The sequence below is a fragment of the Enhydra lutris genome, unplaced genomic scaffold (assembly GCF_002288905.1).
Source record: "Enhydra lutris kenyoni isolate GAN:26980312 unplaced genomic scaffold, ASM228890v2 scaffoldscaffold6, whole genome shotgun sequence".
NCBI lineage: Eukaryota > Metazoa > Chordata > Mammalia > Carnivora > Mustelidae > Enhydra > Enhydra lutris.
The window spans coordinates 16,283,176-16,297,480 of NW_019154090.1; the positions used below are offsets into that span (position 1 = coordinate 16,283,176).

The 14,305-nt window shown below is 40.7% G+C and overlaps 1 protein-coding gene across 1 annotated transcript in view; it reads right to left on the reverse strand.

The window, feature by feature from the left end:
* The window catches only part of LOC111141640 (intraflagellar transport 52), a 38,221-nt gene that overhangs the window by 13,967 nt on the left and 9,949 nt on the right, over window positions 1–14,305 (reverse strand). Inside the window, exons 4-9 of the mRNA XM_022494362.1 lie at window positions 14,176–14,305; window positions 13,579–13,654; window positions 12,199–12,270; window positions 7,032–7,158; window positions 2,850–2,936; window positions 979–1,047 (exon numbers count right to left, since the gene is read on the reverse strand). Of these exons, the coding sequence (XP_022350070.1) occupies window positions 979–1,047; window positions 2,850–2,936; window positions 7,032–7,158; window positions 12,199–12,270; window positions 13,579–13,654; window positions 14,176–14,305 (561 nt within the window). The remainder of the gene's footprint in view (window positions 1–978; window positions 1,048–2,849; window positions 2,937–7,031; window positions 7,159–12,198; window positions 12,271–13,578; window positions 13,655–14,175) is intronic.

Below are 14,305 nucleotides of genomic sequence, written 5' to 3' on the forward strand. Positions count from 1 at the left end.
AAGAAAGGAAAGGAAAGGAAAGAAAGAGAAAGGGAGGAAAGAAAGAAAAAGGGAGGAAGGAAGAAAGGAGAGAGGGAGGGAGGAAGGAAAGGGAGAGATAAGCAATTTCAGAACAAGTAGACTTTGAATCAGGAGAGCTGGGTTTGGGTCCCAACTCTGCGGCCATTTGCTGTTTGGCCTTACTGCAATTTTGGAGAATTTCCATTTCTTCATCTCTAAAATGAGAATAAGACCATGACCTTCCCAAGGCTGTTGTAAAGATTTCATAAGATGATTTGTGTGAAGATACAGGATATATGGTGCCTGCATATAATAAATCCAAGAATTGTAAAGAGTCTGACAGCTGTATCACTTCCTACACCTTTTTATTTAGTAAGTCAGTAAACATCTATTAACTGAGGCCTCACAATCATCCTATGAGACAGAGAGAGAGCACAAGTACTGGTAATCCTGCTTCACAGATGAGGAAACCAGGATGAAAAAGAGCTAGAAACAGGCCATTTAAGGTCCAAGGGCCAGAGTGGAGCAGGACCTGGAAGGCAGGTTACTGACCCTATTCCCACAATGGTCTCACTCTCCATCATCTGACAAATAGGAACCTAATGCCTTTGTTGTTCCTAAAGACGTTAAAATTATAGTTTATAACTTAAATTCTGATGATCTTTGTTTATTCGCAAAGAATTATTTTTATACCCTTCATATTTCTGACAGAAGTGTTTCTCTACAGATAATGATTTTGAGAGTCTGGCCAGGGAGCATACACACAGAGAGAAATTCCCATCCCAATTAATTTTATACTTTCTTAATTTATTATTTTTATAACATGGCCTTCATTACCCCCCAAAGCCATCACTTCTTTCCATCTGTCTTACAGATAAAGTAAGAGATACATTTTCCTTTGAAACTGTTGGAGGGGGTGCTGAGAGACTAGATCCATCTTTTTGCCTCTGAAGTTTTTTAATGATTCCCAGCCCCTACCTCTGGGTCCTCAGCATCAATCTGGTTTAGGTGGACGTCTCCTGTCGTGAGCCACTGGAAAACAACATCCTGGATTTAAAAAATAAACACAGAATTAGGCACCTTGGTTATTTGAGAAAATCAAGACAGGGCTAGAGAATTAAATCAATCAAGAAAAAATGATAAAAAGAAAGAAACTACACAGCCGTGTTTCAAAAAAAGAGTAGCTCCCCTTCTCTTGGTGAGATCATATGAAAACATCGAAGTTTTCCTAACCCTAACGTCACTTTTCCTATTGAAAACTGAGGATTTATCTTAGAGCACGTTCACTTTTAACAACAGGACAAAATGTATTAAAACTTGTTCACGATTCCGAAACAATCCCTGTTTACGTGTGCCGGTGACAGTGTGAACTTAAACAGCAGACTACATCTAGATGCCCCTGGAATGTGTCTAGAGACACCAAAATTTCATGTGCATTCTGCAGAAACAAGATCTTTTTTTTTTTAAGTTTTTTTTTTTTTTAAGATTTTATTTATTTATTTGTTGGAGAGAGAGGAGCGAGAGTGAGCACGGGCAGATAGAGTGGCAGGCAGAGGCAGAGGGAGAAGCAGGCTCCTTGCCAAGCAAGGAGCCCGATGTGGGACTTGATCCCAGGATACCAGGATCATGATCCGAGCTGAAGGCAGCTGCTTAACCAACTGAGCCACCCAGGCGTCTCCAGAAACAAGATCTTAATCAATCTCTCAATACAGTAACAGTGCAAAAGGATGAAGGAATTTGTTTCATTCATAAAAAAGTTCAGTGGGACCAGCAAGTGAGTCATCGAATCACACCCGTGTCCAGCTCCGGCATGCACCAGGTGTCATCCTTCACAGGACATGTTTCCTTCACACTATGCAGTGCTTTCACCTCCTCCCCCACATCAGCCCGGGACCAGTCCTGTTATAACCCCTCCCAGCACCACCTGCCAGCCAGCCCCTCTCCTCATTCCCACCTTCGCCACCTTCACTCAGGTCATCATCCGCCCCTCTTGGCTGGCTGATTTCGCCAACCTCCTACCTGGCTCCGGGTTGCCTCCTCCCTCTCACCTTCCACATGCCTGACAGAGGAGTCTTTCTGAAACACAGATCTGACTATGCCCAAGGCTGCTGGACACTCTGCAAGGGCTCTCCATAGCTTCCTGGAGGCCTTCCAATCAAGTTCCTGGGCTGTCTACATGAGGCCCTAGTTAAGCCTACTCCTCACCTCTCCTCCAGGATTGGCTCCCACCCCAACATGGCATGCTTAAAAACATCCACCACATCCTTCTAAATTTATACCTCTGTCTCTCACGCTCTCTCGCAACGTACTATGAATGTTTTCAAAGCACGGACTGTGCCTAACTCAACCTGGTATTCTTAGGGGAGGTACATAATGGGTTCTGAAGAGCCGGTTTTATTTTTTTGCTTATTTAAAGTTTTTGTTTAAGTAATCTCTATACCCATTGTGAGGCTTGAACTCATGACCCAAGATCAAGAGTTACATGCTCTTCTTTTTTTTTTTTTTAATATTTTTTATTTATTTATTTGATAGGCAAAGATCACAAGTAGGCAGAGAGGCAGGCAGAGAGAGAGGAAGGGAGAGAGGAAGGGAAGCAGGCTCCCTGCTGAGCAGACAGCTCGATGCGGGGCTCGATCCAGGACCCTGGGATCATGACCTGAGCCGAAGGCAGAGGCTTTAACCTACTGAGCCACCCAGGCGCCCCAGAGAGTCACGTGCTCTTCTGACTGAACCAGCCAGGTGTCCCTGAAGATCTGGTCTTAAATAAATGATGACCTTAGCAGTATTTTTTTTAATGACATGAAAATCATACACATTATACCTTAATGTGATGAAAGAGAAGAACCTACCATGATTTTGCTGTTTTCTTCTTTATCCAAATATTGGTCATTGAACATGTGACATGAGCCAAGCACTGCCAGCTTCCCACCTTGGTTCTGTCAATGACAAAGTAGTGTTAGATACTCAGACCCCAAAATGCACCACATGCATCCTAGTACCCAAAAACTTATCATCAGAATCATGTGAGCAACTGTCTATACTCACTGCCAACTGACATCAGGATTTTAATGACCTAGAAATATCAACTATGACAGCAACTATATTCCCAACTGCTTCTCATCTTAGACACTTCTATATCCTTCTACTTGACTTTAAAAGCAATATGAATTAGATTTATAACATTTTCCCTGTTAACTTATAAATGAAGATTATAATCCTAAAGGAAAAAATCCAAAAGCAATCTGTAGAGATTTAAAGACATTTTATGAGTATGAAAAGACAGTATTTAGTGGGTGCCTGGGTGGCTCGGTGGGTTAAGCCTCTGCCTTCGACTCAGGTCATGATCTCAGGGTCCTGAAATCGAGCCCCACTTCGGGCTCTCTGCTCAGTGGGGATCCTGCTTCCTCCCCTCTCTGTGCCTGCCTCTCTGCCTACTTGTAATCTCTCTCTGTCAAATAAATAAATAAAATCTTAAAAAAAAAAAAAGACAGTATTTAAGATCCAAACAAAAAAGGAATCCACGAGCATGAAAAATTCACAGAAGAGGGCACCTGGATGGCTCAGTTAGTTAAGTGTCCCAACTCTTATATGTTATTTGCAAATATCTTCTCCCATTCTGTCAAGTGTCCAACTCTTGATATCAGCTCAGGTCATGATCTCAGGGTTGTGAGACTGAGTCCTATGTCAGGCTCCATGGTGGACATGCAGCCTGTTTAAGATTCTCTCTCCCTCCCACCCTCCCTCATTTCTCCCTCGCTCGCTCTCTCTCTCAAAAAAGAAAAAAAAATTCACAAAAGAAATAACTGGTCAATAAGAAAAAATTTAATTTGTAGTTAAAAGAATCAAAACAAAGTATTTTTGCCTATCAGATTAATAAATATGAAAAAGATGACTACAAACAGTGTCAGATTTCAATGAAATAAGTTCTTTTACACATTGCTGAAACTGTCAATGTATGCAAGAAAGCATACAAAACTCTATGGACAATTTTGCAGTCATAATCACAGAAAGTCAGAAATAAATTCAAATGTTCAGCCACAGAAACAGTAGGTAAGAATAAGGGAAGCTCCTGCAGTGGTGAAGCTATATGTTACAAAGGGTTTTCAGTAACCCGGAAGAAGGCTTCTGTCATAACATGAGGTGCTTTTTTGTTTTTTAACATAAGGTTAAAAAAAAAAAAGTATACCATAAATTGTATAGCTACCCTAGTTTAAAGTCCATGCGGCAAATATACAAACATGAGCTGCAAAAAAAAGTGGGAGAAAATGATCACAATGTCAGTTCTGTAGTGAGAAATTCTTTTTTTTCCCCTTCCATCTCTGTATTTTTCAATTTTTCTACAATGAGCATAAATTACTTCTATAATGAGGAAAATAGTACAATGTAAAACTACAAAATGAATTCAGTTTTTCCTGCAACAACACATACAGAAACAGGCACGGTTGTGATGGTACTAGGAAAGAACTACTCTCAAGCCAGAGATGTCAAGAGATACAAATACACAAATTCCATAAATACAACAAGATTTGCAAAACAAACTTAACTTATGCCACATTAAAAGCAAATGGTTCATAGGAAAAATAACACTATTACCATAAAATAACCATTGAAAGCACACCAGTTACTGAGAACAGGAAGTGAATCTGGTGGAATTCCAAAGAAAGAATGGAGGAGTGCTGAATGAACTCTGCTGCGATTTGAACCCACATATGTAAGCAAATACAGGACAAAAGAAGGACTTTCCTTCTCACTACTACCCAGTTAGGTCTATATTTTTTCTTTACTATTCTTTTTTTTCCCTGCCTCATTTATTTCAGACTATAGATCTTCCTTCAATCCTTTTATTCTGGACAGAGATTCTACCGCTGTCTTCAGTTTCCTTTTCCATCTTTTGTCTATAATTTGTTCCAATTAAATAAGAGTCTACCTACTTAAGGACTGATTTGCTCCTTCAATTTTAATGAGTTTATCCTGTAAATGAAAGACCTAGAAAGGATCCTGACAAGCTCAACAAGGCAATGGCCCTTGGAGAGGAGGCAGAACACACACACACCCCCAATCCCATGTTAGCCTCGCCCTGCTTGGGGTTTCTAGAAGTATGGGAGTGGCCCCTCTCAGGCATTACTGGTTTATCTCACAAGCTTAAAAGTGACAGGTAAAAACCTCTTAAAGATTGTGTTTTTAAGGCAGGACTAAAAGCTTGTTAGGGATGCCTGGGATGCCTGGGTGGCTCAGTCAGTTCAATGGTTGACCATCTGACTCTCAATTTCAGTGCAGATCACGATCTCAGGGTCCTGGGATGGGCCTGTAGCAGGTTTTCCCACCCAACAAAGAGTCTACTTGAGAGTCTCTTTCCTCCCTATGCCCCTACCCCAGCCTGCACATGTTCTCTAAATAAATACATAAAATCTTTTTTTAAAAACTAAAATAGGGGCACCTGGGTGGCTCAGTGGGTTAAAGCCTCTGCCTTCGGCTCAGATCATGATTCCAGGGTCCTGGGATAGAGCCCCGCATTGGGCTCTCTGCTCAGCGGGGAGCCTGCTTCCTCCTCTCTCTCTCTGACTGCCTCTCTGCCTACTTGCGCTGTCTGTCAAATAAATAAATAAAATCTTAAAAAAAAAAAAAAAAACTAAAAAGCTTCTCAGGAAAAGAACATATGGGAAGGGGAAAAGGGAAGCAAACCCTTTAAATAGCTTTAAATAGCTAGGCAATGAGCAAATGATAATCTCATGAGTTCTAGAAGAATCATCACAGTTAGCACAGAACTCTGTACCTAATAGAGGTTTCATAAAAGTCCACTGAGGAAGCTAGGTGAAGTCTCTGTGCACAGATAAAAAATAAAAAATCATAGGGGTGCCTGGGTGGCTCAGTCGGTTAAGTCTCCAGCTCTTGATTTTGGTTCAGGTCATGATCTCAGCGTTGTGAGATGGAGCCCCAGGCCATATCAGGCTCCATGCTGGGCATGGAGCCTGCTTGAGATTCTCCCTCTCCCTCTCTAAATAAATAAATAAATAATCGAAATATTATACTACCAGATACCCCTGTATTTGAGGGGACAAGTTACATTGAGGGGACAATTACATTGTCTCATTACTTTGGTGACTATAAATTGACAGTTTCTATAAACTGATTATTTCCACATCTTGAATCATTTAATACTTCACTCTAATTTTAAAACTGTATTTCTAGTTGTTTGGGAGAAACTAACTACCATAATAACTATGGAATTTTGCCCAAATCTCTTCTTTCAAAAACAGCATAGGTATTTATTTACTTCCTAATAAAATGAAGTCAGACCTTTTAAATATGGGAGAGAAAAGTAATACCTAAATGTCACAAAGAAAAATAAGATGTGAGGAATTAGAGAAAAACTGGGAGGTCAGCTGGTGAATTCTAAGTCTCGGTAGATGAATAAAGGTGAATTCAGCAAAACATGAATTAAAAGGCAGTGAATGGATGGGGCCCCTGGGTGGCTCACTCAGTTGAGTGCCCGACTCTTGATTTAGGTCTTAATCTCAGGGTCATGAGCTCAAGTCCTGCACTGGGCAGTGGATAAGTGGGGTCACGCTGAGAGGCACTATGTCCTCTGGAACCATCTGCTGCCACATTCTGTGGGCTTTCCAGGATGAGAACTGAGCAACTAGTCTTCTGATACGTTGCCCTGGGACAAACTAAAATAACAGCACAACTGTGTGGATTTTGGCATTGTGCGTTAACTCACCCTTTCCCTGGACGGACTCTCCGCTGAGGGTGAGAGCCTGTAGTCATAGACAGTTATCATAGAGGTAGCCTCATGCTACCGTGGAGTAGCTTTGGATTTAGAATGGTAAGAACAAGGTTTAGGTCTCGACTGCATTGATTACTGGACCATCTGCTGTTTCCCCATAAATGAAGTGAGTTAACTCAAATACTACCCACAGGGCTGGTGTAAAGATCAGTGAGAAAAGATATGAAACTCCTCTGGAAGTAGCAGTTTTTATTATTTCAATAATAAAAATAACATATCCACCCACATCTAAGAAAGGCTGTACCTTCGAGTGATAGAACGCCAGAATGGGTCTGTTAAGCGGGAAACAGACGGAGCCTGTGGACAGAACGGCCACTGCGGGTTTCATGACACTCAGTGTGGCACCAAAAGGATAGACAAAGGTGAGAGCCCTGAAAGAAATTAAAGAAACACTCACATTTAAAAAAAAAATGAATTAAAAAATTTTGAAGATAATTTCAGTGCCTCTTGAGCAATTTAAGATCAAACACAAAGGTTTTTTTTTGGGGGGGGGGAAGGATGGTCAGGAGTAAAAAACCGAAGTTTTATTACATACACACAGAGGCCCAATAACAAAACTGAGACCCAAAGAAATGACCAAGGCAGGCAGTTTCTTAACACTTTTTATACAGAGACAATAAATGTGTGAGGGATTGACAAGATAAAGAAAACAGGTATTTGAGGACTTTAGTTAGGAATTCTAAGTGGAAACTGGGCTGAGGTATTAGACCAGTAAAAAGGCAGCAAGGTTTATTTCTATAGCTTCCTCGACTTTAAGTTCCCTACATCTGGTGATAAGGATATCTTTTACTTCTTCCTTTTCTTTTCTTTTTCAAATTTTTATTTAAATTCTGGTTAGTTAACATACAGTGTAGTATCGGTTTCAGGAGTAGAATTTAGTGACTCATCACTTAAAGACAACAGCCCGTGCCCACCATAACGAGCGCCCTCCTTAATGCCTACCCCCACCTACTTCTCTCCATCAACCCTCAGTTTGTTCTATATCATTAAGAGTCTCTTATGGTTTGCTTCCCTTTTCCCCTTCCCATATGCTCATCTGTCTTGTTTCCTAAATTCCACATATGAATGAAATCATACAGTATGTGGCACTCTCTGACAGACTTATTTCACTTAGCATGATATACTCTAGCTCCATTCACGTTGATTGCAAATGGCCAGATGTCATTCTTTTTGATGGCTGAGCAATATTCCATTGTGTACATACACCACATCTTTATCCATTCATCATTGGGCTCTCTCCACAGTTGGGCTATGTTGATAATGCTGCTGTAAACATCACAGTGTATGTGCCCCCTTGAATCAGTCATTTCTGTATCCTTTGGGTAAATACCTAGTAGTTCAATTGCTGGGTCATAGGGTAGTTCTTTCTTTAACTTTCTGAGGAACCTCCATACTGTTTTCCAGAATGGCTGCACCAATTTGCACTCCCACCAATACTGTAAAAAAGAGTTCCCCTTTCTCTGCACCGTCACCAACATCTGTTGTTTCCTGTGTTGTTATTTTTAGGCGTTCGGACAGGTGTGAGGTGGTATCTCATCACAAACACAAAACTTAAAAAAAAAAAAAAACACAAAATTTGCTCTAAGCTTTGGTTTCTCGACTCAAAAATTGGTATAACTCTAGCTACTAGTTTAATAAAGCATTTTACAAATCTGAATGCAAATTCACAACATAATCACATGTGTAAATGGTTTTAACTGGAAGAACTAAAGAAATCCCTATGGTGGAGGAGGAAGAGGGGCCCTCATCTTACAGCTGAACTGGAGATACAAATGAGCCTACTCTGTATGACAATGCCTTCCAAGCAAGCAGTTCCCTTTTCCTTACAGATCTGACTGGTGTCATCTCCAGGAATGAATGGCTGTCATTAGAAGGCCGTGTTTCCAGTCCGGGCGTTTTCAAGCATAGAGTCGTGACATCAGACACTTCTACACACACCTGCCTTGGCCTCCTTCCTCCACCCTCCCAACGAACACTTAAGAGTATCTGGATGGGACGCCTGGGTGGCTCAGTTGGTTGGACAACTGCCTTCAGCTCAGGTCATGATCCTGGAGTCCCGGGATCGAGTCCCGCGTCGGGCTCCCAGCTCCGCGGGGAGTCTGCTTCTCTCTCTGACCTTCTCCTCGCTCATGCTCTCTCTCACTGTCTCTCTCTCAAATAAATAAATAAAATCTTTTAAAAAAGAGTATCTGGAGTGCATCAGTCTGACCTGGGGCAAATTACCCCTAGAAAGGGGTAAGGAAAGGGTGCAGACCCAGGGGTGTAGACAACCCCTGCAGGAGGGGTTAAGGCTTAACTGAAAACAAGATGGAGCTCTGCAAAGGTACTTGTTTGAAGGAAGTGCTCTCTGAATGAAGAAAAACAGGATCTTATAACAAAGTGTAAAGTTAGAAACCATTAAGAGCTCCCTGTGAAGATAACGTGAATTTCCCTTTCTCTTAGACCATGAGAAAATTCCTTATAGCTTAAGTTTAAAATGATTTCCTTCCAGAGTTAGTTTCCCCCTCACTCAATCTCACCTACCCCTCTGCCTTCCGTGTCATATCATGGGTGAGAAGTGGCACCTGCCCCACATTCTCTATTCTCCTCCTTGCACCCTGCCCCAGCAGTAGCCCAAGAAAGAGGACTGTAGCTATGAGTCGCACACCAGAAACAGAAAGAAAGGAGCAGCTGTCATGGAGGAAGAAAAGGGATGTGGGAGAAATAGTTACATGGATTTGAGTGCACATCCTTGCCTCACACTTCCGCCGAATGCACGCCAAGGAGAAGAGTCTCAAGGAGGAAGGGAGAATGGACACTTGAGTCATATAATTGAAAACTGTCAGCTTTATTTACTCCTCTCCTTTATTATTACTAAGAAAGCAATCAGACTGACATTTTGATAGGATTTTAAGCATAAGGTTATACATCCACCCAAAAGCCAAAAACGGGATTTTTCTAAACTACACGTGAACAAGCAAGATTGGCTGCGGGAATAGCTGGGAAAGTGTATTCCTGGGAAAGGGAACAGATATGTACTGGCCCTAAAGTGAGAATGAGCTCAGCATATTTAAGGAAACAAAGTCAGTGTGGCTATAGCTGAGTGAGAGACAGGAAAACGGACATGATAGAAAAATAGGTTAAATGAGAACCTCAGACTTCAATAGGTCAAGAGTTTTCAAAACACAAACAGGACTAGGTCTTCACATCTCAGAGCCTGCCCAGAAACCGCTACTCCCAGGATGACCCAGGAAACAGCTGCCCGTCACCACAATCACAGAGGACTTAGTAACACAACAGCAGGTAAGTACTACACCACATGGCTTACAAAGCACCTCGAAAAATATGGCCTCAGTGAAGTCTCCCAGCAACTTCGTGAGATTCATTTTGTCTCCATTACACAGACGTGGAAACAGAAGCTAAGAGTAACTTGCCTGGGTCACCCTGCAAGTAAGACATGAAAATAGAAACTTCTACTGCCAAGTCCACGGTTCTTTCACCTACACCAACTGGATAAGCTGACACGAAGCTTAAGAATTAGGTTAGGGGGGGGGGGGGGGCGGGGAATGGGTGAAACAGATGCTGGGGACTAAAGAGGACACTTATCATGAACAGTGAAGAATGTTTGGAAACATTGAATCACTATATTGTATACACCTGAAACTAATGTAACACTGTATGTTAATTATACTGGAATTAAAATTAAAAACTTACTTGAAAAAAGAGACTGGGCACGGAGCCTACTTAAAAATAAGTAACTGGGGCACCTGGGTGGCTCAGTGGGTTGAAGCCTCTGCCTTTAGCTCGGGTCATGGTCCCGGGGTCGGGCTCTCCGCTCCTCGGGGAGCCTGCTTTCTCCTCTGTCTGCCTGCCTCTCTGCCTGCTTGTGATCTCTGTATCTCAAATAAATAAATAAAATCCTTTAAAATAAATAAATAAAGAAATAAATAAGATTATGATTCTCGAATGTCAAAAATGTTAATTCTATGATGTATGTTGCCATACATTTTTCCCTTTTACAACTTTACCTTGGTTTCATCCTAAGAAAGGTCTTCCCTATTTTAAGGATTATAAAAATTCACCTACTTTTAGAAATTTTATGATTTCATTTCTTTTAATATTTAAAATTTTAATCCATCTGAAATATATTTTAGGAGTGTGCTACAAAAATGTTTTTTCAAATGGTTAGCCACAATTATGCCATCTATTCCCCAATAATTTAGAAATGTCACTAATAATTCTCATCTTTCATATACAGTCCAATTCTAATTTATTTATTTCTCATTATTTCTGCATTAGTATCACATTATTTTTACTACTAGAGTTTTATAATATTCTTTGACTACAAAAATGTTCAACTCCTGGGGCGCCTGGGTGGCTCAGTTGGTTAAGCCTCTGCCTTCAGCTCAGGTCATGATTTCAGGGTCCTGGGATGGAGCCCCATGTCGGGCTCTCTGCTCGGTGGGGAGCCTGATTCCCCCCCACCGACTCTCTCTCTGCCTACTTGTGACCTCTCTTTCTGTCAAATAAATAAATAAAATCTTTTAAAAAAATGTTCAACTCTTATGAGGTGAAATATCTCAAAGGTGAAAGGTAAAGCAGAAAAAATATAATACATGGAGGTCTTATAAATGAATAAGAAAAGATAAACCATCAATAGAAAAATGGGCAAAAAGTAGTCAACAGGAAATTCACAGAAGAAATACAATCAGCCAATAGGCTTTAAAGTCCATCCCACTCAGCCGTAATCAAAGAAATGCAAATTAAAATAAAGAGATATCATTTTCACTAGAATACTCCATGCTGGGAAGAGAGGAAAAAGGAGCATGTTCACAGGGACAGTAAGTGCTACGAACTACCTGGGGGGCAATTTAGCGATGTACTACATTTGGCAATGCAACAATTGGAAAACTCCTGACCAAGAGATTCTAATGCTAAGAATCTAGCCTTGCTGGCATAAATGCACAAAAACTGCACATACAAAGACATTCACTATGTCTGTCATAAAGTAAGTGCTCAATAAATGTTAGGTTTAACTATTAAAACAAAATATCATAAATAACCTCAATGTTCAACAATAGGAGACTGTTAGATAAATTAGGATAATTCCAGTTTAATCTAGTTGTTTAAAAGGATATGGTGCATCTCTGTTTATATATAAAAAAAAAATCTAGAAATCTAAATACCATATTGTTAAGAGTCATTATCTTTGGGGAAAAGGGTATACATTTATAGTGTAGGACTTCTATTTTCTTCCTTTTGAACTGTTCAAATTGCGCGTTTTTTTTTTGTTTTTTTGTTTTTGTTTTTTTTTTGTTTTTTTGGTGAGAATGACATTTGTAATCAGAAATGAAAACTCTTCACTTCAAAAAAGAAAACTCTTCAAAATGACAAATGCATCCTCTTTAGAGAGCCTCAGAAAACACACTCACTGGGCATTGTTTCCATTGCTTTCCTCATCAATGATTCCAGGCACGGCCTTCCCTGCAGCTCGGCTAATTTCCCTTGAAGAAAAAAAAATTAAACCTAGTAAACAAAAAAAATTTAGGAATTTCATACTCCATTCATTAATAGTAAGTATGAACTAACTGCAACGATTTTGCAGACTTGTTCAAAATACAATTCTCAGAACTTAAAGATACACCTACACACCTATACCTCTTTGTGTAGCTTGAAAAAGTTAACATTTAAATATGAGGATCAGCTCCTCTTTAAGTCCCGAGGGAAAGATCAATATACTAAACTACGTTCTAGACGAGACCCACATGCTAGTCCTATATTCTAGACTCTGTATCACCAGAACCAGGAGAGCACCTGGCATCTAACAAACTCAAGTGTGGAATGAATAATTTTGAATAAAGGGAAAAGCGCACAGAGAGGGCACCTGACGTTGCTACTCTCACGCATTCATTTCCCACTTCTCCAAATGCCCTAATTTACCCCTTAAGATCCAGTGAAACAGAAAAACTTGACTTCACCCCAGTCTCCCGGGATAGGGAATATGACCTAGTTATACCATCAGGACATTCTATGCCCTCTGCCACAGTGACCAGTTCAGGATGGGCATATGGCCCAAGCCAGCTCAAACACAGCAAATCTCAGGACTACTCTTGATGAGAAAGCTGGGACCAAAGCAGGCTCTCTTGCCCTAGATGGTGTGGCATGCCGACATAAATTTGGGAACTGCTAAAACTATTCAGCCCATAGACACAGGAGAGCAGAGCCAAGAGAACTACAGAGCAATGGGACTGGAGCCCTAACAACATCATGAATTTTCAGTTAATCCACACCCAAAGCCTGCCGTATTTCTGGGCTTTTCAATTACATGAGTTGATAAAATCTCTTTATTGTTTCATCTCATTGAGAGAACAGGGTTTTCTATACTTGCAGCTGAATGCATTCTGACAAAGAGTGAATGTGGAATATGGTTTCAAAAGATGGGAGGAATATAATTTGAGGAATGAGAAGTAATATAATAAACTAAATTATAATATAGTAAAATAAAAGAGCAACAAAGGAAGAAAGGCTAGTGAAAAGAATGTGTGAGATGAGAAGAGAGAAGATAGGAATCATTTGTTAAAATATTTCTGCTTTTGGGGCACCAGGGGGGCTCAGTAGGCTGAGCCTCTGCCTTACACTTGGGTCATGATCTCAGGGTCCTGGGATCGAGCCCCGCATCGGGCTCTCTGCTCAGCAGGGAACCTGCTTCCCCCTCTCTCTCGCCTGCCTCTCTGCCTACTTGTGATCTCTCTCTGCCATATAAATTAAAAAAATCTTAAAAAAAAAAAAAATTCTGCTTTCAACACACTTACCTATTCAGGACTCCGTTGGAAACCAGAGCTTCTTTTGGATGGAAATACTTATAATATACATTTCTAACCACAGCATCTTTAGGGGAAAAGAGAGGAAGTTGCATCTTAGATTAGAAATAGGTTTGAGGGGTGCCTGGGTGGCTCAGTGGTTAAAGCATCTGTCTTCGGCTCAGGTCATGATCCCAGGGTCCTGGGATCGAGTCCCGCATCAGGCTCTCTGCTCAGCAGGGAGCCTGCCTCCTCCTCCTCTCTCTCTCTGCCTGCCTCTCTGCCTACTTGTGATCTGTCAAATAAATTAAAAAAAAAAAATCTTAAAAAAAAAAGAAAGAAAGAAAGAAAGAAATAGTTTTGATATTATAAACACATATAAAATTTGACTTGTAAGAAATCCTGGAACTCTGTTCCCATTCCTCCCATTTTAATACCATGGAAGAAGCTTAGCCCCAGAAGGCTCAGACTGCCACTGAGATCAGAATGCTGGACCATGCACCCTCAGCCCAGGGCTCTTTCCACTGTACTACTAGGTCCTGAGGGCTACAATATGAATAATTAATAGGAAACAACTGCTTCTACTAAAATAACAATAATCATAATTACCACTATTAACCATGATTCCATATTCTTCTAGAAGAAAGTTAATATTGGTGTCGAATCTGGATTCTCCACCCTCTCCCAGCATCACAAGGATATCACCACCACCATCAAGGTACTTCTTCAGGACTTCAAA